The 25,448-nt window shown below is 46.8% G+C and overlaps 9 protein-coding genes across 9 annotated transcripts; 4 read left to right on the top strand and 5 right to left on the bottom strand.

Annotated features, from left to right (window-relative positions):
• Positions 1 to 282: 282 nt before the first annotated feature.
• On the bottom strand, positions 283 to 2,437 carry FSST1_008694 (carotenoid oxygenase; the record flags this gene model as incomplete). The annotated part of the gene is made up of 2 exons (XM_083225598.1): positions 283 to 2,311; positions 2,364 to 2,437. The coding sequence occupies 2 exons, from the start codon at positions 2,435 to 2,437 to the stop codon at positions 283 to 285; spliced, it is 2,103 nt and encodes a 700-aa protein (XP_083084655.1).
• Positions 2,438 to 3,244: 807 nt separating this feature from the next.
• Positions 3,245 to 5,255, top strand: FSST1_008693 (Squalene/phytoene synthase-domain-containing protein; the record flags this gene model as incomplete). Its single annotated transcript, XM_083225597.1, has 6 exons — positions 3,245 to 3,267; positions 3,331 to 3,430; positions 3,485 to 3,504; positions 3,554 to 3,880; positions 3,932 to 4,105; positions 4,154 to 5,255. The coding sequence occupies 6 exons, from the start codon at positions 3,245 to 3,247 to the stop codon at positions 5,253 to 5,255; spliced, it is 1,746 nt and encodes a 581-aa protein (XP_083084654.1).
• Positions 5,256 to 5,836: 581 nt separating this feature from the next.
• Positions 5,837 to 7,719, top strand: FSST1_008692 (phytoene desaturase family protein; the record flags this gene model as incomplete). Its single annotated transcript, XM_083225596.1, has 4 exons — positions 5,837 to 5,879; positions 5,939 to 6,060; positions 6,111 to 6,644; positions 6,697 to 7,719. 4 exons carry the CDS (start codon positions 5,837 to 5,839, stop codon positions 7,717 to 7,719), a joined length of 1,722 nt encoding a protein of 573 aa, XP_083084653.1.
• Positions 7,720 to 8,502: 783 nt separating this feature from the next.
• FSST1_008691 (opsin family protein) lies at positions 8,503 to 9,516 on the top strand (the record flags this gene model as incomplete). The annotated part of the gene is made up of 3 exons (XM_083225595.1): positions 8,503 to 8,548; positions 8,601 to 9,065; positions 9,119 to 9,516. The coding sequence occupies 3 exons, from the start codon at positions 8,503 to 8,505 to the stop codon at positions 9,514 to 9,516; spliced, it is 909 nt and encodes a 302-aa protein (XP_083084652.1).
• A 619-nt stretch (positions 9,517 to 10,135) lies between these two features.
• Positions 10,136 to 11,750, bottom strand: FSST1_008690 (ammonium transporter AmtB-like domain-containing protein; the record flags this gene model as incomplete). The annotated part of the gene is made up of 4 exons (XM_083225594.1): positions 10,136 to 11,087; positions 11,139 to 11,479; positions 11,526 to 11,594; positions 11,646 to 11,750. 4 exons carry the CDS (start codon positions 11,748 to 11,750, stop codon positions 10,136 to 10,138), a joined length of 1,467 nt encoding a protein of 488 aa, XP_083084651.1.
• A 2,641-nt stretch (positions 11,751 to 14,391) lies between these two features.
• Positions 14,392 to 18,580, bottom strand: FSST1_008689 (uncharacterized protein; the record flags this gene model as incomplete). The annotated part of the gene is made up of 11 exons (XM_083225593.1): positions 14,392 to 14,576; positions 14,635 to 14,943; positions 14,988 to 15,625; positions 15,673 to 15,727; positions 15,780 to 16,126; positions 16,181 to 16,285; positions 16,334 to 16,934; positions 16,997 to 17,670; positions 17,719 to 18,077; positions 18,141 to 18,178; positions 18,229 to 18,580. 11 exons carry the CDS (start codon positions 18,578 to 18,580, stop codon positions 14,392 to 14,394), a joined length of 3,663 nt encoding a protein of 1,220 aa, XP_083084650.1.
• Positions 18,581 to 19,753: 1,173 nt separating this feature from the next.
• Positions 19,754 to 21,072, bottom strand: FSST1_008688 (chaperonin 10-like protein; the record flags this gene model as incomplete). The annotated part of the gene is made up of 4 exons (XM_083225592.1): positions 19,754 to 19,884; positions 19,935 to 20,110; positions 20,159 to 20,835; positions 20,893 to 21,072. 4 exons carry the CDS (start codon positions 21,070 to 21,072, stop codon positions 19,754 to 19,756), a joined length of 1,164 nt encoding a protein of 387 aa, XP_083084649.1.
• Positions 21,073 to 22,235: 1,163 nt separating this feature from the next.
• FSST1_008687 (uncharacterized protein) lies at positions 22,236 to 23,558 on the top strand (the record flags this gene model as incomplete). The annotated part of the gene is made up of 1 exon (XM_083225591.1): positions 22,236 to 23,558. One exon carries the CDS (start codon positions 22,236 to 22,238, stop codon positions 23,556 to 23,558), a length of 1,323 nt encoding a protein of 440 aa, XP_083084648.1.
• A 441-nt stretch (positions 23,559 to 23,999) lies between these two features.
• FSST1_008686 (organic solute transporter Ostalpha-domain-containing protein) lies at positions 24,000 to 25,312 on the bottom strand (the record flags this gene model as incomplete). Its single annotated transcript, XM_083225590.1, has 4 exons — positions 24,000 to 24,434; positions 24,488 to 24,986; positions 25,039 to 25,189; positions 25,243 to 25,312. The coding sequence occupies 4 exons, from the start codon at positions 25,310 to 25,312 to the stop codon at positions 24,000 to 24,002; spliced, it is 1,155 nt and encodes a 384-aa protein (XP_083084647.1).
• Positions 25,313 to 25,448: the final 136 nt, after the last annotated feature.

Raw genomic sequence — 25,448 nt, 5'->3', positions numbered from 1 at the left:
TCTAATGTACCATGTCGAGAAACCCGTATCCAATAAATGCCCTCACAGCCTGGTAGAGAGGTACCAACGTATGCAATATACAGGCATGAACGTTCAGTCCTCAAAGTTTGAAAATTGGAATAACAGGATGAATGAAGACTGTGCAAGAGGGAGTTTGTTCAGTGTTCTCTTCATTGTATTAGAATATTAGTTTGTAAAGCTATTCCCTACACAGCAGTAAAGACCGCGACTGGGTATTATTGCTGCTACTAAACAAACATCAGATCGATCAGGCATATACGATCATCCCACAGCCCTTTCCAACTTCTCCCTGACCGCCATCCATGACCTCGCGATACGTCCTCGAGCATTTATCCATGCCTCTTTCTTCCTCTGCACGGCCTCCAAACTTCTCAACGAGTCCACTGCTCGTTGCTCCTCAATGTTCTTGGCCGAGAACCAAGTTCCGTGAAGGCCATAGGGCACTCGCTGTGGAAGCCTGACCTTTGCGACGACATCGCGCATATTCTGCGCATCGAGAATCCAGAGTTCCGACGCGGAAGAAGGCGGACAGTCACCATTAGGCAGTATCTGAGATTCGTCGAAGACATAGAAGAGCAGATAGCCAGCGTCCTCTTCAGTAGAACCAGAACGGGGAACGAAGCGCGGCTCTTGTGCAAAGTATCTTGGGGGCAAGCGGAAGATCTTGATGGGGTCCTTGACATCTTGCGAGTCGAGAATCTCTTGAGCAGATCGTCTATCAACACATCCTGTTACTGGCCTTGTGTTCATCTTCTTGCCTCGCTCGATGAGTGTCTTTGCATCCATCTTGACGAGGAGATCAATCTTGTCTGCTCGGTCAAGAGCAACGCCAAAGCAGGACGTGGAGGTACTGCAGCCATAGATGTAGCGAGCATCTTGCATTTCGTAGTCTGGGCGGACGGATGGAAATTCGAAAGGGATGGTTGAGAGAGCCCATTGATTAATGACTTTGTTCGTAGATAGCGTAGACATGTCAAATTCATAGTAGTATAGTCGACACTGGCTGTAATCATCTGCCTCGTCACTGGGAGAAAAGTAATCGCCAACGTGTACCTTCTCAGTAGGAGACTCTAGCATGGGTGCTGCCTCAAATCGTCGGATATCCTTCTCATCCCATTCGCTGGCATTCTTTGTCGCATGAGAAGATATGGTGTTGGAACGCTTGGGTTTCGCTGGAGGCAGGATATTCCCAGCTGTGTACACGACTGTAGACGACGTCATGCGACATGCTAGGAGGTTGACAGAGCTGATACCATTGGCAGATGTTGTGTCCCACGAGTTCGCAGTGTGAAATATACAACAAGGTGCTGTTTGAAACCACCGCACATTGGATGGTTCATGACGTGGGAACACGCCAAAGCGCGAAGGCTTTGAAGGGTCGTAAGATACCACCTCTTTGTTCACGGCCAGATTCATAGGATCCAGAGTCAATGGGAGATCCATTATGATGGTATGGACACGTGATGCTCCAAAGTCGTGCATCATTCTGGCTCCAGATACACCTGGGACAGCTTGGTTGATAAGTCTGTTCGTAGTCGGTGCTTGGACGGCGGTTTTGGGAAGTACTGAGTAATGCACATAAGGCTGTATAAAAGTGTTGTGATAGAGTATCATTTCTCCAGAAATGGGGTCAACCTTGGGGTGTCCTGTCGTCCACTCCCTCATCGACTGGAACACACCGTCACCCCCAAAAGGCTCGATCTTGTTCTCTGAAAGGGTTTGTTCAGGCTCGCCTTCAGCTTGAACACCGTTGTACCAGCCAACAGTGTCCAGAGAAGGAAGATGAATGCGCATGGGTGGACCACTCTCACACGTCGCCAACGCTCGACCATCGTGGTATAGAATGGCCGTGTTGGCTACGCTAGTACGCTTCAAAGCTTGTTGTGATCCAGGAAGACTGGAAAGAAATACTAGAAACATTGTCCTGAATGTCGCAAACATGATCTTCAGCAGTGAAGATAGAGGGTTGACAAGCGTAGTAATGCTCGGCATGATGGGTGACATGACCGACGTCGTCTTTCGAGACAGGTACAAGTCTGTGAGGATGTACGAATTCACAAACTCGGGAACGATCTGACCGTCAGAGAGTCCCTTTCTGAACAAGACGCCTGAGAGCATACCGTCGCCATCAAACCAATGTGCATCTCTACCAAGGTCTTCATGGCTGACTGGATTACCTCCATTACGGACATATTGTCCTCCAGTAAGTTCTGGAGGGATGCATCCACTATGAGTGCATGGTGTTAGATTGAGAGTTTTGTGAATCGGTGCAAAATTACCGATAAGATATCTGTGAGATGTGAGTATGTTTGCCGTGGAGGTTTACTGTGGAACACACTTACGGATGACGAAGTGATTGCTCTTTTGGGTGAGACATGGATACCGTTTCAGGTACCATCTGCTGAAATGAGTCCATGACGATTGAATGAGGTTGATATTGGAGTTATCTCATTCATACGGAGCCATGAAGAAATGAATATTGCAATTAACAAATATTGCCAAAATGCATGGTAGGTAGGATCAGCAGAAGGGTATCGGAACAAAGCCACGACCATCCATTATCATTACAAGACACTAGGGGGAAATCCTTCAAGCTTGATATATACTAACCCAACCGGTACCGGCTATACCGGCAGAAGATGGGGATGTCCATCGATCAAAGAATGGCATCAAAAGCAGGTAATGGCAGTCGGCAGTTAAAAACATCCTTTTCGTGATGATCTCAAATTGGGGTACGATATCACGGCAAACTCCAAATGACCGATAACCGCCGCCAAAAAAAAGAACAGGGATCCTCTTTCGGTTTCGTCTGTCTCAGCAAAAAAAGTTAATGATGACAAGTAGACTTGGACAAAAGAGGGCGAAGCATGAAAGCCGAGAGGGTAAGAAAAAAAGTCTTGACGTCAACGTTTACCTAACACGGCAGGGGTACGTTAGTTTTATCAGCACAAGACAGCGGAACTTGCGGCCTTTTCGGTGTATTTTTCAAAATTGTTAGTGTCAACTCAGCGTTCCAATGTCTCTCTGAAATTCCCCCCTAACAACCCTACTTGCAGAATACGTAAACTCTTTTCACGTTCACACTCTCCTTATTTTATTCTTATGACTCGGTTTTCGATCTGATCTCGATAAATCCCTGATCTTTGTGTTTATTGACGTCGTTGGCTTCTACCACGTCGCTTTTTCCCATCCCGTCACATACACACAAGGAATCGTTTTCACAATGGCCTGGGAATATGCCCAAGTGTACGTACCTTTTAATCGGTTACAACCAACAAAGTGAGGCCTTTTGCTCACCATTTTGGATAGACATCTCAAGTACACAATACCGTTTGGTGTTGTGTTGTTCGCCGTGTACAGACCATTGATGTCACGGTTGGATATTTTTAAACTCATATTTATGATAACAGTAAGTCAATTTGTCTATTCTCGAATGAATAATTTGAATACTAACCATCTCCAGACTGCCGTGGTTTCTACAATGTATGTGCGGTGCGCGCAGAACATCTTATCTCAGCTGACATCAGAAAAGCCCCTGGGACTCTTATCTCATCAGAAATCAGATATGGACATATCCTCCTGGAGTTGTTGTTGGGCTGACTGCGTGGGATATCCCCGCTGAGGAGCTCTTCTTCTTTGTGATCCAAACGCTCAACACTTCTCTCTTGTATATGCTGCTCAGTAAACCGACATTTCACCCCATTTATCTCAGCAAAGCCAGTACTTCTGGAAAAATAGCTGGACAAATTCTGTTTGCCTCGGCCATCATTTTCGGCCTGGTTTCTGTCAGGGCCGGTGGTGAGGGCATGTACATGGGACTTATCCTTATCTGGGCTTGTCCATTCCTTTTGTTTCTATGGTAATACGCGCCCTACTTGTTTTACTTGACTGAGATGCTAATCTAGCGCAGGACCATTTCATACCAGTTTATTGTGAATCTCCCATGGACCAATACTCTGCTTCCGATTGCTCTGCCAACTGTTTATTTGTGGGTGGTTGACACTTTTGCGTTGCGAAGGGGAACATGGAGTATCACGTCAGGCACCAAATACGGTATTGTGCTTTGGGACGGTTTGGATATTGAGTAAGCTTTTCTTCTGATAATGGCATGAAAAATGCTAACAAATCTCAGGGAGGCTGTATTTTTCCTTCTCACTAATACCTTGATTGTCTTTGGGCTTATTGCAAACGACAACACATTGGCCATTCTGGACACATTCCCAGAGCATTTCCCAAAGAACAAGGGTCTCCCAAGTCTTGGCTTGATCGTTCGAGCTCTGCTTCTCCCAGAGGAAAAGTACGACCAAGAAAGAATCTCAGGTCTAGTTAGCGCAGTCGATCTTCTCAGGAAGAAGAGCCGTAGCTTCTACCTCGCGAGTGGAACTTTCGAGGGAAGACTCCGAATCGATCTCATCCGCCTTTACGCTTTCTGCAGAGCTGCAGACGACCTTGTGGACGAGGCTCCTTCTGTTGATGATTCCAGAGCCTCTATTGAAAAGTTGAGGGAATTCCTGAACATCGCCTACAAAGAGAATGAGGATGAGGAAATTTCGCCCCGACTACGCGAATTCGTGACATCCAACTTCCCAGAAATGTTCCACATGGCTCTCCTTCAACTTCCAACCTTTTATCTACCAAAACAGCCTCTCGATGACTTGCTCAAGGGATTTGACACCGACCTTCTCTTTGATCGAAAATCTGGCAAGTTTCCTATCGAATCTACTGAGGATCTGGATATCTATGGCAGCCGTGTAGCTGGAACAGTTGCTGAGCTCTGCAACCATCTCATTCTTTACCACACCCCTGAGACGATATCTCCTGAAGTTCAACGTGAGGTCGTTGCTTCTGGTCAAGAAATGGGCATTGCACTTCAATACGTCAACATCGCTCGCGATATCAAGGTTGACGCTGAGATCGACCGTATCTACCTTCCTCTATCCTGGTTAAAGGAAGCTCAGCTCACACCTGAAGATGTGATGCAGCAACCACATGGTCCTGCGATTGAGATGTTACGCCAGAAACTTCTTGATCGCGCTTTCGAAAAGTACGATGCTGCCAAGGGGGCAATTGATAAGCTTCCTTCAGAAGGAAAAGGTCCCATTCGAGTTGCCGTTGAGAGTTATATGGAGATTGGACGTGTGCTTAGAGAAACAGGGCCTGTTATGAAGAAAGGCAGGGCTACTGTTCCCAAGTCACGACGCATTCGAGTTGCCTGGTCTGCATTGAATCACTAGCGATGCATTTATGAGTGGATTTAGTACGCGTTGCAGAAACTGTTTTAGACATTCTTAGACTATTGATTTCATCACCACTTAATTATTCTAGGTTTGAACTATCACACCTCAATTTCTGATTATGTTTGACATGCCCTTTTCATTCCATAGTGCCAAGAATCGTGAGATGTCAAATGAATGTTGAAGTTGTGAAAAAGCCAGACTGACAGGTAACCTCTAACCGAGATGACCAATCATAGAACACGCTTTCTCGTTGACGGAATCCGCTAAAGCACGCCCAAGCCATTAGAGTCAATGATCAACAAACCATCTGATAACCTCGAACAGAACAATATCAACAAATGACTCACAAGTACTTGGTAAAAGATACTGCGCCTCGATAGTATTCCAGGGTAGTCTTCACATGGAAAACAAAACGAGTCCGAGTCCGAGCCAATTTCCACGACAAGACACTAAAAGTGGGTAAAACAGAAATGGAAGACGTCATTGACTCTATACTCTCAGCACATCAAAAGTCTTTGTTCGGTTGAACCGGTGAAATATTCTCGAACCCATTATTCTTCACTCTTTATACCGCAAAAATGAGTGATATCAAGCAACAACAGAAATCAGTTATTGTGATTGGTATGGTTGTCCGTCCTCTATATATGTCGAACACTCGAGCTAATCGACTCCCTAATTAGGTGCCGGCGTTGGTGGTGTTTCGACCGCTGCGCGACTCGCAAAGGCTGGCTTTAAAGTCACAATCGTTGAAAAGAACGATTTTACCGGTGGACGTTGTTCACTAATTCACAAAGATGGCTACGTGAGTTTTACTGTCAACTCTGGTTTCATTGCTTCACTAACACATTCAAGCGTTTTGATCAGGGTCCTTCACTACTTCTTCTCCCTCGCTTCTTCCACGAGATCTTCCAGGACTTAGGAACATCTCTAACAGCAGAGGGAGTTGAACTATTAAAGTGTGAACCCAACTACAACATCTGGTTCGGTGATGGTTCATCCTTTGAGATGTCAACTGATCTCACCAAGATGAAGAAGGCCATTGAGGCTGTCGAGGGCATTGATGGTTTTGAGCGATACCTTGGATTTCTTCAGGAGTCACATCGTCACTACGAAGTCAGTGTCGAGTCAGTCCTGCGAAGAAACTTCCCCAGTATCTTGAGTCTGGCGCGCCCTGAAGTTCTGTTCAACCTATTCAACATCCACCCCCTTGAGAGTATCTGGACACGTGCCAGCAAGTATTTCTGGACTGAGAGACTTCGAAGGGTTTTCACCTTTGGAAGCATGTACATGGGCATGAGTCCCTTTGATGCCCCCGGAACATACAGCTTGCTTCAGTATACCGAACTTGCAGAGGGTATTATGTATCCCAGAGGTGGATTCCACAAGGTGAGCCCGTTTTCCACTACAAACCAATGTTTTAAAACTAACCACATTCCAGGTTGTGGAAGCACTGGTCAATGTCGGTCAACGACTAGGCGTTGAATACCGTCTCTCAACTGGTGTCAAGTCCATTTCTATTGACCAAGATACGGGCAAGGCTAACGGCGTTGTCTTGGAGAATGGCACACATTTGCCCTCAGACATTGTTATCTCCAATGCGGATCTCGTTTACACCTACAACAACCTTCTACCCAAGACAAGCTACGCCGACTCACTATCAAAACGTGAGACATCATGCAGCAGCATCTCTTTCTACTGGTCAGCATCAAAGATCATTCCTGAGCTCAACGCCCACAACATTTTCCTCGCCGACGAATACCAGGAGTCATTCGATAGCATCTTCAAGGAGCATCTGATTCCTACTGAGCCTTCTTTTTACGTCAACGTCCCTTCGCGCATTGACCCTTCAGCTGCCCCTGAGGGTAAGGATGCTGTTGTTGTCCTGGTACCTGTTGGCCATCTTCTCTCAGACTCCGCTGGCACACACCGTGGTGCTTCCAAATCTGGAAACTCCAATATCGTCGACGGTGGTCAGGACTGGGAGAAGATGATTTCTCTCGCTCGCGACACTGTTATTGCCACTATGAAGGCCAGAATAGGAGTTGACCTGGCCCCTCTTATTGAGAATGAGATTATCAACACTCCTTACACATGGCAGGAGAAGTTCAACCTCGACAAGGGTGCCATTCTTGGTCTGAGCCATTCTATCATGAATGTTCTTGCCTTCCGTCCCGGTACCCAGCACTCCAAGTATAAGAACCTTTACTTTGCAGGTGCCAGCACACATCCTGGTACTGGTGTTCCAGTGTGTATTGCTGGCAGTAAGATTGTTGCTGAGCAGATCATGAAGGACTCAGGGTTCAAGAAGCACCAAATTCCTTGGTCTCAAGAGACTTCCAAGTCACCTAAGAGCGGGCTTGACAAGCTTCACGATTCTTCACTAACACTGTTCCAAGGCTTCTTGGGAGCTTTAGTCGCGATGTTGTTGGCTTATTATTACATGTTTATTGCTGCTAATTAGCGATCTCTGGGTGTTGAAGATTGATACTGATATGGATTTACTTTGTATGGGAATTGGTAGTCACAACTCTTAGAATAATACAATCTTCTATTGACTTCAACTAAAGATACAATTAAAAGTTAATCGATGACATTGCGTTAGCTCATAAGCATAAAGGGACTTGATATGAGCTAAATCGGATAATACTCGGCCATGAGGGTTGTAATGACAATTGACTTTGGCTGATACCATCGTGATCACTCGGCTGCTACCGTTTAAGCACTCCTGTGTCGTCATTCTGATTCGAATTGTCCGATCAGCCTTGTGACTCTCGACTCAAAGTTCTAGCGGAGAGGCCCATGCTCCTCATCTGGTGCCCGTTAGGGATCGACGCTACGGTTACCGGCAACCTTCTGACAGGCCTGGACCGTCTGGGTATAACCGGCGTGGTGAAAACGTGAGGGTGTGGGCCAACTTGTACGTCGGCGTCATCGACTCAAACAACGTCCATCGACTGGAGACAAACGTCGCATCAACCATCATTCAGAAACACTACAATGACGACTACATAGTCGGCAAAGAACTGCCGTGTATGCTCGGCAGACTCGGTATGAAGTCATGGGAGGTTTATTTGACATACGCTTTGAAGATTCTTGGCCATGTACGATGGCATTTAAGGGTTTAATAGAGCTGCCACACCTCCAGGCAGATCATCCTGTCTTGGCTCACTAATACGGTAATACATACGAGTAATACAGCACAACAACTCAAGTACTCTCTGCTCGACGAGAACCAATTCTCACGATGGCTGAACATCTCCATGCTCGCAACGATGCCTTGAAGACCAATGGTAGGCTATTATGAACCGGTACAAGATATTTGGGCACTGCTAATCAGCTAAGGCTTCTCTTTCAACGGCATTCGCACCCAGATCAACATCACGCCACGAGGCTCCGACTGGTACTTCACTGTCTGTGCTGTCATGACAGTCTCCTCCATCGTCTTTGTCGGAATGGGATTGAGGAAGCCACGAACCCATCGCGTCTTCCACTACATCACTGCGTCTATCACTATGGTTGCAGCCATTGCATACTTCACCATGGGTGCCAACTTGGGTTGGGCTCCCACCGCAGTCGAGTACCAGCGCAGCGACCACGAGGTTGCGGGCAGGTACCGCGAGATCTTCTATGTTAGGTACATCGACTGGTTCATTACCACACCTCTACTGCTCATGGACCTTCTCCTCACTGCTGGCATGCCATGGCCTACTATCCTGTATGTCATTCTCGTCGACGAAATCATGATTGTCACTGGTTTGGTTGGAGCCTTGGTCACTACTTCGTACAAATGGGGATATTTTACTTTTGGTCAGTTCAACTTTGTGATAAAAACACCGAGCACATATTAACCCAACACCCAGGATGCGTTGCTTTGGTCTACATCGTTTACCAGCTCGCATGGGAAGCTCGAATCCACGCCAACCATGTTGGTCCTGATGTTGGCCGAGTTTTCCTCATGTGCGGTTCCCTGACTGCCATCGTCTGGATTCTCTACCCAATTGCCTGGGGTGTTTGCGAGGGTGGCAACCTTATTTCTCCCGACTCTGAGGCCATCTTCTACGGTATCCTTGACCTCATCGCGAAGCCTGTATTCGGCGCCCTGCTCCTCTTTGGTCATCGAAACATCGACCCTGCTCGCCTCGGAATGCGAATCCGAGATATTGACGAGCGAATTATCCCTGAAGGCCCCAACGTTAAGCCTGGTCAACAGCGAACTGGCGCTAATGTCAACGCTCCCGAAGGCTCAACCTCTGCTTAGGGCAGAAATTAACTTGAAGGTTACGCCTCTTTCCACATGGACAAGATCTTCCAACAAACTTTGACAATTGCTGAAACGACAAAAGCTATCGAATATCAGCTCAACTATCTCGTCAGGTAGCCCTTTGACTTTGTGTAGTCGTGGCATTTGACATTCTGCATTACTTCTTCGTCGGCTCTTTACTATGAAGGATTGTTCGCTTCTCAAACAATGGTCTGATGATACCCTGCAGTCTTTTGAACCATGGATATAGCTTGGCTGAGGCAGGTTCAACAGTGCGCCTACTTTAAATATTCTCTGATGTTTAGTTAATACTGTAATAACAATAATATCTCGTCTTTATAAATATGAAACATGAACCTTGGCTTAGTGATAGATGCAATTATGTTTAACGTGCACGATTTCGCATTACATCTGAAACATCGAAATTGTGCTGAACTTTTTTTTAAATCTTGGAGCTGATCGCTTGAGGAGGCCAGGACGTATCGACACTAACTGTTTAATGACACATTTCTGTACACCACTTGGGATATGGACATGCTATGAAGACAGCTTCATCAAATCTCTAAATAAATTAAAAGCATTTCCGCTAAAAACAACTCTCTTGTGTATGAATACCTCAATCCCTCTTCCTCTCTTCACTCTTTGGTTCAGCGACTTGCTCAGGCGTTGCGACCCTGACTGGTGTACCGTCCATAATGGGCGTGACACCGCCATTCATATAATGATCCTCCCACTCAACATCACTGAGGTACTTGAAATCCAGACCTCGGATCTCATGTTCCTCACTCGCTCTGAGATGCAGTCCAGGAATCTTGTTAATGACGAAGAGTAACAAGCATGAGACAACAAAGGACCAGGCAGCACAGGTAACAGCGCCAGCCAACTGTAGGCCGAGCTGCTTGTAATTACCTTCCCACCATCCACCATCATATGAATCTCCAGATACACCGTCCAAAGCGGGGACAAACTTGGCTGCGAATAGTCCTGTCAGAATATCGCCAATAACGCCTCCGATTCCATGGATGGCGAAGATGTCTAGACCATCGTCGATCGAAAGGAGGTACTTGTACTTGACGGTATAGAAGCAGCCAACGGTTGTAACAAGGCCAATGACTGGTGCGACATAGATTGGCGTGAAGCCTGCGCAAGGTGTGATACCAACAAGTCCGGCAATGATTCCAGAACAGAATCCAACAAGGCTGAACTTGCGTGTATGCATATACCCTAGGAGGACCCAGCCGAAGCCACCAGCACATGCCGACATGTTCGTGTTGACAACGACATAAATAGATCGAAGGCTGAGGTTGGCCGTACTACCACCGTTAAAGGCGAACCACCCAAACCAAATAAGAACAGTTCCAAAGCACATAAGCAAAGGGTTGTGGGGCTTGTAATGCACAGCTTTCTTTCGATCGGTGATAGTAGCATCGGGAATTCGAGGGCCTAACATCATTGACCATGCTAGGGCTCCAAAGCCACTCGCGATATGAACGGGTCCTGAGCCGGCGAAATCGTAAAGGCCGAGGTTGTAGAGCCATCCGCTTGGGTTCCATTCCCAGTACGCAAGACTGTGGGGAGAATGTTAGTTTCTTCATTTCATATCGAAATGATAAACGTACATGTAGTATACAAAAGTTGTCCAGCAGAGAAGAAAGACCATGCTGGGCCAGAGTCTGCCTCTCTCTAACATGGCTCCAGCCAAGATCATAGCAGTTGCTGTCACAAAGGTAACACCGAAAACGGCATAGAGAAGCTCAGGAATATCACCATTCGCAAGCGACGGCTGAGCGAGGACATTGTGGAAGGCCGCAAGCGATAAGTCGCCAAGGATCGGGTTTGTGGTTCGGCTTTGGTACAGGGAATAACCATAAATCCAATACTGGATACCAACCGCGCAGGCGCAGAATAGAGACTGTAAGACCATTGTCAAGGCAGCTTTTCGGCGATGCATACCCGCATACTATTGAGATTAGACATGACCATCAAATTATGATTGAGGTACCCACCAGAAACCCGATCGCGGGTGTGATCTGCCAGCAAAGAATAGTGCATACCAGCATCCAGGCCAAGTCTCCCTACTCTGTGATTAGATACGCGAGGCAAGATTGATCAATGGCAGATAGTACCTTGTCGTATGGTGCGTTCAAGTCCTTAGTGAAAGGATCACCTCCTGTTGGATCGACGGCGTAGTCCGGCCACTCAGTGACCGGCGTGATCGTAGAATCAGCCATACTGTTGCAGATTCAGTGGTGAAAAGAGCTGCTGGCATTCTCCGTTCATTGTGTCGATGATATCCTGAACTTGTTATATAAACCTGAGACAAATGAAGCTCGGGATCTCGATATGGGAGATTGCTGTAGTGTCTTGCCAAGAAATGGATATCATTACTTGTTTGGGGTCTTTTTACTCTTTCCGGCGAATTTTAACGAGACAAGAAGAGTTACACCAAGATAACAGTTCTCGCTGAGGTTGTGGCGTTTATGCTTATCTCTAGGCATCGGGAGCTGGTGACATGTGGTTGATTGGAACGACCGACATCAAGATAACGGGCTAGCGGGTTGACAGAGGCTACGGCTGAACATCTGAGACTGTTGGGCATTCCAGAAGACGTTTCAATTGCCATGCACGTACAAAACAGTCGCTATCTACTGCCTTCAGGTCAAGTCATTGACAACTCGCTTCTCTATCACTTGAGCTCAAGACAATCATGCTGAAGTTACTTTCTCTTGCATGAGACAGGATAAACATGTTGATAGCTTGTCCATCCGAATCTTACAGGGGATCTCTCACTTCTCGGTACTTCGATGCGGCCTTATCTCAACGCCTGGCTGTTGGTACGCTAGTGGACAAAACATGGAGGTGGAGACTGGGGTTAATTGGCCAAGAGATCTTCGGTGCTGATTTGGACCTGGAGCTAATCTAAGGATGGCTTGAGTTCGCTATCAACGATAAAACGAAGCAGATAAGAAATATGCTTATCGTCCAAGCCTATCACACTCATAAAGACCAGGCCCCTGCGCTGTCATTTCGAGGATCAATCTCAATCCGTGGTAGAAGCCAACTTCCTTACTCAACAGTGAACGTCACCATGTCCTCCCCTATAGCTAAGTTAGCACCAATACAGTCAGTCCAAACGATGCCGAAGAGTACACAACTACTTATTGTCCAGATGCACGCCCACAACTGCCATTCATATTTAACACAGTATGGACCCTGTTATTGAAAAAGATTTGTTTCAATCATCAGACTCTATGTCAAAGACGAAGAGCCTTCCGCTGGTGATAGTCTCTAGGTCTTATGGCGCAACCCCAGCACATGCCAGAAGTCATTCCCGCTTACCACTGTGCTTTTTAGCGCATTGTAGATTAATTCCTCGCCTTTCTTCACCGCTTCAAAATGCATTTCCATTCTCTAAGCCAATTGGCGCTGCACTGCCAGAGGAACGATTCGGTCGCGTTGGCTTTAGTCAGCGTCTGTCATCATATGTAAGGTACCACTAGCGCAACCCTCGTAAGTCCGATGCTTCATCATGATTACGTGAAGGCTTCTCCGAAACTGAATTATTTAAACATATCTCCCACCTGTTCAGTATAAATTAAAACTTAGTATACCTTTTTCGATAAAGTTAACCAGCCGCTGCTGTGTCATCAAATAATCACGAGCATGGGAACTACATCAAGGCGAACCAACAGCCATGGAGCTCACGAGGGAGAGATCGAGTCAATGCCCAATTTTGAGCCCACCGGTCCTCGCTTCCAGAGCAACAACTTACCATTCGCCGGAAGGCTCGGTGCCAACCAGGCGTGTGTGATTGATGGCGAAACAAGTGAAGATGAGAGGTTATTAGAGCACCAGCCTGATGCAACGCCACATATGTCATTTAGTGAATTGGTCGACCTACGTCCCATCACTAATCTTGATTTATGGAAAGCAGCAATGATCGAAGGAATCGGTAGCTTGTTCAATTCAGCTCCATGATCAACCACAGGCTAACTCGAGACAGGAACCTTGTTGTTTGTCTTCGTCACAATATGGGCGAGTGCTTCCCCTGACGTGATTCCGGCTCAGCCGACTCAGCAGCTAGGCAGTTTCGACAATGCTGCCTTCATAGGTCCGCTCGTTGGTGGTATACTCAATGTGATTCTTATTACTCTTTTTATCACGTCCTTTGGTGCGATATCTGGGGCACATTTTAACCCACTCATTACGTTCGCGACATTTTGTGCTCGCCTTTGCTCACTCCCACGTATGATCTTATACATTTCAGCCCAAGTTGGTGGCGCTGCGCTGGCTGGTCTATTAGCCAGGGCCAGTTGGGGAGGCCGAGATTTCAAGACTGGGGGTTGCTGGCTTTTCACCGACGTCGTGCCAGCAAGAGAGGCATTCGTCATTGAACTTGTGTTCGCTACCCTACTCTTGTTCCTTGCGTTCGGCGTAGGTCTGGATCCAAGGCAAGCCAAGATAGTAGGTCCAGCGCTAGGTCCGTTTCTTGTGGGACTTAGTGTTGGGGCAATGAGTTTTGGTAGCGCTTTCACTAGATATGGATATGGAGGCGCAGGGATGAATCCTGCGAGATGTATGGGGGCTTTCGTGGGAAGTAGATTTCCATCTTGGCATTGGATACACTGGTAAGTCCAAATAGTCCCAAGCACCTCTTGTCCACATACTGACACTTGATCGAGGGTGGCAAATTGCGTTGCATGTATTGTTCATGGCATCTGCTATTATTTCATTCCCCCTTGGACACAAGTAAGGGAATAGTATGTAGGATAAAGATGGTCTCGTCATTACCTAGCTACCTTTACCTCAAATATTACATGTAATCAAAGAAACCCCTCAATAGTCCGTGCTAAACAGATATGAAATAGTAGCTCAGTCCTTTGTGTTCCCTTTCATCCAACTCTTCCTCAGCGAGGAGGTGCGGTGTCGCCTCGAGCTTGAATCACTTCCTGTGGCACTCAACGACCCTTCATTAGAAGTGCGTCTCAGTAGTAAATTCATTAAAGGCCGGAAACGTGATCCTGGGTCGTGTCGCTTTTCAACAGCTTCATATACACCTAAGACAACTACTGAGAAACACTATACCAACATGGGGAATGGAATACCTCAACTTACCATCATCTTCATCATCTTTCAACTTTCTTGGTAAGCCACTGATTACCTGTCCCTTCTGTCGCATGTGGAGAAGGATTTCGGTTTCGGCAAGTTCGCTCGTGACGTTGATCGTCACAGGTATCTGGAACTCCCCTTTCTCCTTCATCTGAAGTATTATGTTCTCGATGGGAACAGACCTGACAGGATCTGGGCCGTTCTTGTGAGTTTCTTTAATGGTGAAGAATGGCAGTTTTTCGATGGCGTACATCTCCCCAAAACGTTGTCCAAGAACCTTAACGTTCTCTGGCTGTAGGCGACATTCGATTACACCTAGAGAAGTTAAATATGCGCTTGAGCTACCGAACCTGACTTACCATGGCACTGGTATGCCTCTCTTGGACGTTTAGGCGTAGCCTGTCTGTCAATCCTAAAAAAGAAGCATGACGCTATGAGTTGATCTGAAATAGACTCAAAAAGATCGTCCGGCAGTTTCTGGACAGCCTCTCGACAACAGTTGTATGCATCAAGCGTTGGAGTATCCATCGGTACGACTCGGCTAAACTCAACATTGACGCGACGGTATCGGGACTCGAATTCAGGGCATGGTGACTTTGCTTCTAGCCACTCGTGCCAAATCCTCTCGCTGTTGAGACTACTCGTAAATTGGTTCATGCCAGTCTCCGCGATGCCCCGTAGGAAGCTCTTCTCCTTCAGACTTTGAGCTCCTGGTACGGCTTCGTTCATGATCTGTTCCAAGTAAACTTGGGTACCATTATTAGCATGGATCTCGGATTCGTGGTATCCTGTACCAATGGATAACAGAATATCTGGATGGGTATGCCTATTTTCAGGCCATATTGCTGCTGCTTCACTGTTGGCGATTCGGATAGGGTTATTGTGCCACAGACCACCATCAAGATACACCTGCTTTGTACCCTCCACGGTGATGTCGTAGTTGCTATCTCGACAGAATGGAGGGAAGTATAGGGGTGCTGCTGACGTGGCCCTTGCTCTACCTACTGTCAGAGTGGTGTGGTTCGACTCATTGACTTGACTTACGCTTCCCAAAGCTGCATCTCATGGCCCGGACCCAGCCTTTGAAGTTGATAGAAAGCTGGTAGGTATTCAGCATGTAGACACCTCAGATGACGCAATACTAGGCCTACCTTGTTTTGGTGGGACCCTATTGTAGTTACTCAGGATGATGACTTGACCTTCTCTTGTCGACGTTGTAATGGCTGTCTTGACAGAAGGCTTTTGAAATATCTGCTTGCCTCCAAAAATTGGGATGTTTGACAACTCTTTCTTCAAGGAGGTCTCGAATGGCTCCGAAAGGTATAAGCCTTGATTTAAGAAGGCAGTCATCTTGTCAACTAGAAACCCGACTCTTGCAGGCATAATACTTGACTTAGGTTTGGTAAAGGCTTTGTTGGAGACTTCAACAAACTTGGCGTCGCAATCCTCTATGGTCAGGCAACCAGGTCCAAGAGCACTGGCAATAATGCCACCAGCACTAGAGCTTTGGTTAGATCTGTTAAACAGGTAGCAGTTGTCTCAAATGACATACCTCGTTCCGACGATGAGATCAAAACAATCGCGGAAGGGTATTTGACCAAGACATTTTTGAAGCTTTCTCAGTACTTCGATTATGACCACTCCTTTGATGCCTCCGCTGAAAGCCTGTTAGCAGATCACAATCGTTAGGATTGCGATACCTTACCCGTCCAGAGACAAAATCCTTAACCCTGCTTGTGAAGGCTTGTCAAAACCGGCCCAGCCTTGAAGCCACAGATCCTTTTGGTGCACATGAAGAGGACACTCCTTCAGTCGAAGAAAGCCCCCAGACGTTGGATTCCCGACATCCCTTGCGCATGATCTGCAAATGATATGTCCGCAGGGAAGACTATGCTCCGGAGCCCCATTAAGACAAATGAGGCATGTAGAATGACTCAAAAACTCGTCTATATCTTGGATAGTTCCGTAGAATATTTTCATCTGCTGCTGGTGGATTTTGAAAGCCTCTTTGGATCTTGTATGCCAATCAGTGCTTTTGAGTGTGTTCTTGAACTGTTGAAAGGCTTTATCGACAAGCTCACGAAACCCTAACTTCAGTTGTTCGGGTGTGTGGCTCGCTTTATGCGACTTATCTTCCCCCCTGATATGCTGGCCGATCTGGTGATGTGGATGTCCCGAGGGTGCATTAACACAGTATCCAAGTCCATCCTTACCTTCTATGCTGAAGTTGCAAGGCCAAAACTTGTTCCAGTAACGCTCTGCCGCTTTGTCAAATTGCTCCCAATGCAAAGCAGATGGTGTACACGCTAAAATATGGAGTGATTAGACTTATTGCTTGTGGGATACAACATTGAGGGAATCATCATACCTGGTTGATTCTCTCTTACGCAGTTGAGGAAAAGGCATGAAGCAGCAAAAACACTTATTGCATCCCACAATTCCCATCCGGCAATACCGCGCGACTTCTGAGTCTTTCTAGCAAGATCAAAAATGGATCCCTCATAATTGAACGACAGTCGTTGCAGATCAACCCAGGCATCGGAGAAGTTGAACGGGGTTTGATAGTTACACGCAAAATGTGTAAAGGCCTTGCGAACAAACCGAGGAAGAGTGGTAGCATCCCACTTCATAAGAGCTGTTTCTCTTCGCTCGCGAAGTTCATCGCAGACTTCGTTGATCTTCTGGTAGAGCTTCCCTACTTGCTGACGCATTCTGGTCGGGTCCTTGCCATTGGGAAAGTGGACAACGTCAATGGAAGAATAATAGCACAAGAGAAGCTCCTCAGCGGTTGCGATAGTTTGGCCATTTTCTTCCCAGTATTCAACGTATTTATGTAGCTTTGGGTCCCTGGCAATGTCCTTGAGGCTTGATTTGTTGAAGAACGATATTTTGGCTGTCTCCAAGTCGTAGTTTTGCGGATCTACTTGTCCATCCCTATTGATGAGACCAATGATAACACCTGGCAGTACAGGTTTGTTGTATGCTTGTACAGTCGCGCTATGGCCCCATTGAGCCAGTTGAAGGATGTAGTCTTCTAGCCCACTATTTATTGTTAGTTCCCGAACTTGATCGGATACAGAGAAGCCTTACATTCTGTTGTAAGGAACAAACACCACCACGTCGGAAAATATGTATAGAATCCGTGGGAAGAGAGTTTTGGTGATGTCCTTCCTTGTCCATATTCCGCCGTTTGCGGACTCTGTTTCCCAAGTGATGTCACGACAATCGAGTCCCCATGTTTGGAAAGTAGACGGTGCAGTGCCCCCCAACATAGCAGCAGGTACTTCATCGCCACCCATTCCTTCACAGTCCGCATACAGGAGTGGGTTTTCTTTCAAGAAGGAGTCCGGATCAGAATAGAGGTTAACATTGGAGGACGTTGAGTCTGTGGATCCCGAGTCACCGACAGTAGGGGTTTTGAAGAGATTGTTGAGTTGGGATGATGAGAACTAATAAGGTCGCGTTAGTATTGGCTCTCTCAAAGCGTCTTACTGGCTTGGCTCATCATATACCTTCGACAATAGACTAATCAAAGAGCTTTTTCCAGAACCTGGAAGTGTTAGTAGATGATTACATAGCAATTGCCACGGCTAGGCAAACCTGTCTCGCCAATAAATGATACTAGCCCAGGGTAAATGCTTGATGCAGATGTCCAGACAGGCTCCATCATCAGATCATATGCAGGACCCTCTGTTAGAAGGAAACCTCTGTCGCCATTCTTCGGCCTGACGCCAAACCACTCGCTAGCACCACTGTCCAAGCGTCGCTGTTTGGGTACCTGTAGCTGCTCAATCTGGTCTTTCAAAAGGCCATATTCATCAAGTCTGACGTTTAGTGTCGAATGAACTATGATAGCATCTTTGAGACTGGTCTTGTTGTGACCAGGGTCAGGCTTCTTGTGTTTTCTCTCACCGGACCAGCAACTATCGCATTGTGTTTCATTGCAGTGCATACAATAAAAGAATGGCCCACTGTGCGTATCGTCATCCGAACAAGTCGCTTCTTTCCAAGGCTCTTCTGCTTCTAAGACGAGATTCTGTAGACTCAAAAGGCCGAAGCCATGCAATCTGCTTTTGAGTGAGTTGCAAATGTCATCAAAATTGATACTAATTTACTTACACGTAGGTCGGCCTCTCATGTTCAATTACTGTTAGTTCATTCTGTTCCATTGATTCCATGATGATAATTACCACAGTTCTGTGGTACTACTGTTAGAGACAATTCTCTTTTCACAGGAAGGGAAGTGTCTCAACAGCAATGATGACCTCAAAGCTAAACGACAGTGTAGGTTATAAGTAAAGATTCATGTAATGTATGCTAGCGACTGATCGTAGGGCAGGCTCGGTATTTAATGGTTGCCATGAACACGACACAGCCTGATCTGATGCTCCTGGGCTCATTGCCGGGACTCATATTCTCAGAGAAATTGTCAGCTGAAAGCATGAGACTAAATTAGTACCTCCGCTTATGGTTGCTATGTCACACTTCTTGGGCCATTTACTTTTATTCCCTAAAGATTGGATATCAACCTTTCTGTCACCCACTGCCTGGTGACAAACTTGCACGTTAGGAAATCAGGCTCTGCCTAGTCCAAGGATCATCAGATTGCATAACAAAGGTTCGTGTCACTCTACGCGCCCAACTCAGTTTCGTGGCTACCCTCCAAACTCCTACATGGATCAATGAAAACTTGACCTATTCCTGTCGTACAACGTCAGCTTTCAGCTTCAGCCACTAAAGCGCCATCAATATGCAGAGCTGGCGCGTGACAAAAGCAGGCTCTGTATATTACTAGAAATTAGAGGGGTACATGAACATAATTCTTACAGCTCAACAAGGCTTCGTATATGCACAGATGCTTGGTTGGTTGATGCTGCTGTCTCGATTGATCAAGAGGGTGGACCTGATTACTCAGTCTCAAATAAACAAGGTTTGCAACCACACTTTACGCGCCCTCGTGCATTGACTCATCGTAAAAGAAGGCCGATTGTCGAGGCTGTGACATGTGGCTTTGAGAGCCAGGAGTCCGAGACTCAGCATTGGAAAGGATCTCCGTGACTTAGCCGCTGATCTGCAAATTAATAACAGGGAGGGCTTTACATATTGAATAAACTTCTACACACAATTATTTGTCGCTCATATCCACCAATACCTTCACTTGGTTATTCTTATCATGAATAAGCGCCTTTATTCCATCCTCCACGATATTTTCGAGCTTTATCTTTCTCGTAATCATCTGGCTTGGCTTTATAGCACCTAGAAAGTCTGTTAGTTGAAGATCACAAACCCAAAACCTTGGATATTACCTGAAGCAAGATTTGCGATAACAGCCTGAAAATCTTCACGAGAATATCCGAGAACAGATTTATACGAGCTCTCCTTCATCGTGATCCAGTTCGGGTTGAAAGGGATCTCCTTCTCCCAGATAGCGAGATTGACGACAGTGCCTTTAGGCCTGACAACTTCGCATGCACTTTTTATACTAAAAATATGTTAGCAAAAGCACATCCTCATAGTGAAGAGTACTCGCCTCATCGGTACACCGGCGCAGTCAAACACAACATCGGCACCCTTGCGATCGGTCAAACCGAGCACGACCTCGTTGATGTTCTCCTTTATCGGGTTCACGACACGTGTAGCACCAAGCTCTCTTGCAAAGTTCTGTCGTGATGTAGCAACCTCTGAAAGAATTATTTCACTGACGCCCTTTGCTTTGAGACATAAAATCATGGCCAAGCCAATGGGACCACCCCCTAGAATCACAACCTTGGAACTGGGATTGATCTCTGGTGCCGCGGCCATCGCATGCCAAGAAACCGAGAGAGGCTCAACAAGCGCTCCAATCTCCAGAGGCAGATCTCGAGGAAGAGGATGAACATGTGTGGCATTGACGCAAACAGCTTCACTTAAGCCTCCACCGCTTCCGCTCAAGCCTATGAAACCACCACTGTGGCAGACATTTTCGGCATGGTTGTGGCAAGCTGCGCAGTGGCCGCAGAATAGCGTTGGCTGAATAGCACAGGGCTGACCGACTTCAAAGCCTTCGACATCAGGACCGACCTCTGTGATGATGCCAGAGAATTCGTGTCCAAGAGTGACAGGAATAGATTCCTTGGTGATGGGATGGGGTGTCGTGGGACAGAAATTTGGGCCTCCTAAATACTCGTGCAAATCCGTTCCGCAGATGCCGACAAACGCCGGAGCAACCTGTTGATGGGGTCAGTTTCTGCGATTGACCTAACTTTGTAGGAATAATAGACCAACCTTGACTTGTCCTGGCTTTACAGAAGGCAGAGGAACTTGCTCGACACGAATGTCCTGTATGCCATAGTATCTCGCTGCTCGCATCATGGTGCTATAATACGACCGATGAATGGTTGTGGGTGACCTGCGGAGGGGTTGTGTAAAGAGGGATTTGAATGCTGTGAATGGAAGCCTTGGCATAGTGAATATCATGCCCCAAATCTTTTGTGTGAGGTGAGTTCAACGTTGGCTTTATATAGGCCGGATTCATCAAGACCTCACATGATTGAGTGTCAGATCATTGACCCACTGGAACCTTACGTTGTTGGCGAAGCCGCAGGCACTATCTGGTTAGCCTCCGCAGTCACATCAAATCACCTCTACTCGACGGAACTCGATCTCCTTTTTTGGCTTCATTCCAGCTCAGTGTTTAATTCGTTTGCTTGTTCATGCGCATCTTTAGTAAGCCATCAGAATGCGGGGTATAACGATCATCTGTCGTGTTTTGACTTCCATTTGACCTTTTCCCTAGAGCCAGAAGTTTTAAGATCCCTGTTTAGCGTTAGTGTGCGGACGTTGGGCCGCACCAACGTCGGCTCCGATATTGTCGCTTATGGGAGACCGGCAGATGACTTTCGGCCTTGTATGCAGACACGATAAGCCAATTTATTAATTAAGCCTAGTACACAGTGATGAAACTATTTCTTCTCCAATTTTCTCAAAGCCAGGCTGTTTGCTGTTCAGGTCATGATAAGTCATACTTGTATGTCTGAATCCATCTTGTCGACAAGCTTGAAGCTCGACTAAGCGCGTGCGATAAAGACAAATGAGTGTAACGGGACTATTACGCAGAGAGGTTACTATCCCGAATTACATGTTGATGGATAGTGATTTACATAGCCCAATATAACCGAATTGTACCAGAAAGGCTCAGAAGCAAACATAGAAGCTTCAGATGAAGAGCGGAGTGTTTTGCGATGCCTTGGTTAAACTGCCGATGGAACTGCGAGTGCTCTGGGTTTCGTCAAGTAACTCAAGAACATGATCCTTAACAGAGCCAAGAGGTGTAAAGCCGCGAAGCCACAGTCGAGAATTGAGATTCATTTACCTCCCTCTAATTGGCAAATGGGATTATCGGCTTAAACTAAAATTGGAGTTACTGAGCGCCTTCGCTAAGCTGACATGAGACGACCCCAGACTTGGCGTATTATCTCTTCTGTACTCGATTATTAACCTAATGCGGCGCTGTCAGCAGCGTAAGCATCATAACATGTTGGCAGAGAACGATATAAGCTTCACCTTCTCATCCCTCTGTTCACCTTCTGGCTGTAAATCCTTACCACAACATCAACGCCGACTTCAAGATGACTTCTCTTGATTCCATTCCCAGCGAATTACTATTACAAATTCTTCACCGTAGTCCTCCCCAAGAGCTTTGTCGCCTCAGTTTCGTATGTAAGAGACTAGGGTTCATAGCCAGCTCGTGCCTTTGGAGAGACATCGAACTCCACGAGAAAGGGTATCACGAGTCAAGCGCTGAAATCATTCATCCACCACCTTACAGAACAGTACCGCGGCATTACAACGATTCGAGTAGACGTGGATGGCAGAGCGACATTTGCATGAGAGCGGAGAAGCTATTCGCGCTATTGCAGAGTCTACTCGCGCATGATAAAGTGCGGCTCAAGCAGCTTGCTGGTAGGGTGAGAAGTATTTGTACGGTGGTAGAGCCGAGTTGGCAATCTGAGGTGGATCGCTTCTCAAATCCGATCTCGATATGGGATATTCTTCCTTACTTCACTAGACTTGAGTCGCTCGAGTTATACGGCAGATCCGATACCTTGCGCCATGACAACGCTGGTTTACACTTGCGCGATGCGCAGCCTCTGGCTAATCTCAAATTCGCAAAGCTCTTCGCGTATATACCACGAGATGTTGCAGCGTATGTACTGCGGTCCAATGTCAGCCTGGAGCGCCTCGAGCTCGGAATACTGGACGCTCCAAAGCCCGGCCATATCGGCATAGACTCGGTTGACAACCTCAACTTTGGCGGGCAAAATACTTACATGACTGGTGTCATTCCTCGGTCATTAGGTGGCTTCTTTCCTGATTGCTCCCCATCATTTCAAAACCTGAAGTATCTGCACTTGTGCCAACCTTGCAATAGTCGGGGAGATTACTTCAATCAGATGAACGCCTGGTCAGCATGTGCGGAGAAAGCCGCACTGGAATCCTGGAGAAATATCTTGGTAGCCTCAAATCAATCACTGGAGATCTTGGTGATCGACCAAAGGCCCGGTGCTGGTGTTGAAGATAACGAAGGGTTCTCGGAGGAAGAGTTTCTAAACAATGGTTCCTCTGGCGTCGGCAACAAAGCGTTTATCAACTCAATCGGAAGTATGCTCACCAGTGAATCAGACCTTCCTAGGTTGAGCCAAGTGTATCTGTATGGGTTCATAGTCAGATCTCCTCTCCGAAGGATGCCATCTGAGGAAACTCCTGGGGACACGATGCTGCATGGCCTCGAAAGACGAGGTGTTAAATGTGAAGCCAGGAGGGGGAAATGGTGCCTGTTCGATCAGGAGTCAGGAACTGCATCATGGGCGAAATGGAATGGAGAGGGATGCAACAATCTTCACGATGAGTATATGGGAGTTAGATGGTACACTGTTTTGGCCAATACGTGACTGACTGATAGTGTGGATCTGGGCATAAGGCTCGATATGAATGTGAGTCTGGGTTGGCACTGATCAAGGGATTTTTAGGATGCAAACACGACAAAAAAATCAATCGTGAACATGTGCTTGTTCACATATAAGCTTGCCTCAACACGGGATCGAACCGTGGACCTTGTCATTACTAGTGACACGCTCTACCACTGAGCCATTAAGGCAGTCCTGTTTAATTGAGAGATGTGTTTTCACTAGCGTCCATGTACTGGACCCAGCTTGCCCTTCGCTTTTGAAGATGACGGTTCTAAACAGCTTTGCATGCAAACTGGCAGTGTAGGATGGAACAGAATTCGAAAGTGGGTGGGAAGTATTTTTGTATTTGAACTTCATTTATCCCTCAGTATAAAAAAGTCCATCATAACGGCCGCTCATCTTAATCTATACATAACTAAATCATTACAGTCGTTGTCCCTGGGCGGTGGCAGAGTAAGACTCTGCATTGTAGGGACGCGACATCAAAGCGTCATCCGAGTTATACCCAGTCATGGCAACGGGAGTTCCAGGCGATGTTCTCCTCTCTGTACCCTGGAAAATAAACAGGATTGCCTTCAGTGAATCGGATGGGTTAAGCATTGCCAGCCAAGCGTAGATACCAAATGGTCCTCCCTGGTAGGACTGCTCTGGCCTATTATTCTCTTCCAGCTTGGCAAATGTTCCACGACCGTGACCGTGGACGTAGACCTTCCAAGGGTAGGTAATGTAGAAGAATATCGACAGTGGGACCATCAGGACACAGGTGACGAGGTTGGGAAGACTGATATGAACATCAGCGTATGTGAGGACGTCGGTAGGCTCGAGAACGCCTTGGTCTCCTAGAATCCAGAAGATTATCTAGAAACTGTTAGCTAATCATTTTTAATGCCAATAAACTTCCAATGGCTTACCTCTTGGAGAAAGGTCAATCCAACGACAATTTTAAATGCGGTGAGCTTGAGCATCGGGGAGTGATGGGCAAGGTCCTTCTTGAGGAGCATGTACATCTGAAGGATCGCGGCCACAGACACAATGAGTGAGATGGTCATGATAACGCGCAGATAAATGTTGGCGAACTCGCGCGAGTTGCTCTCTTGACAAAAGACGCCAGCAGCTTGAGTGATGTCGGTCGCAATGGCAACGCCGATGGCAAGGACTGGCATCTGGAAGATCATGACCCAGCGGGTCTTGAACCATCTCATCCCGTTCTTTCGCTTGGTCGCGAAAAAGACATCGCGCTGGTCTCGGTGGGGCGACACATAATCGCAGAGGAGCAGAAAGAAAGATCCCAGAGCGAAACCTTCAAAGACATGGAGCCATGGCTGGATGTAGACTTCAGCAGTGGGGAAGCAGATACAGAGGAATGAGATGAGGGCAAAAGCAGAGATGAGGTTGCCGACTCGCATGATCCTGAACAGGTTAGCCCAGATTCGATACCTTGATGCTGCAAGAGACAACATACTTGACCTGCTCGGAGGGGTTTGAGATGTGTGTGGCGTGGAGTTGCTTGCAGGTGAACATGGTGATCATGGCCACAGCGGAACATGAGCCACCAAGAATCATGGCGAACTGATAGAAACTAAGGTTACCAATAAGATTTTGCTTGGCATCTTCTGCGAGTTAGTGATCGAGACTTCAAGTGGTTGTTGAACATTTGCTGGCATACCTTGGGCTAGTGAATGCGTGGGACAGGTGACAGGTGCATCATTGTCGTCGTCGCCTCTGAAAAGACCCATCGTAGTGTGAATGTAAGTGGTGTTGGATGGGTATCTTATGGGTTGCTGGGTGCTGTAACTTGTGGAAGAGTAGATGCTATGATAGAGATTTTCGCAATTGAGTGCCAACGGTGATTGATATATAACTTTAAAAAGG

Source organism: Fusarium sambucinum, chromosome II, assembly GCF_050947815.1.
Source record: "Fusarium sambucinum isolate potato_lamoka chromosome II, whole genome shotgun sequence".
NCBI classification, from domain to species: domain Eukaryota; kingdom Fungi; phylum Ascomycota; class Sordariomycetes; order Hypocreales; family Nectriaceae; genus Fusarium; species Fusarium sambucinum.
The sequence above is the reverse complement of the archived record's forward strand: the minus strand, read 5'-3'. Positions and strand labels throughout refer to the sequence as shown.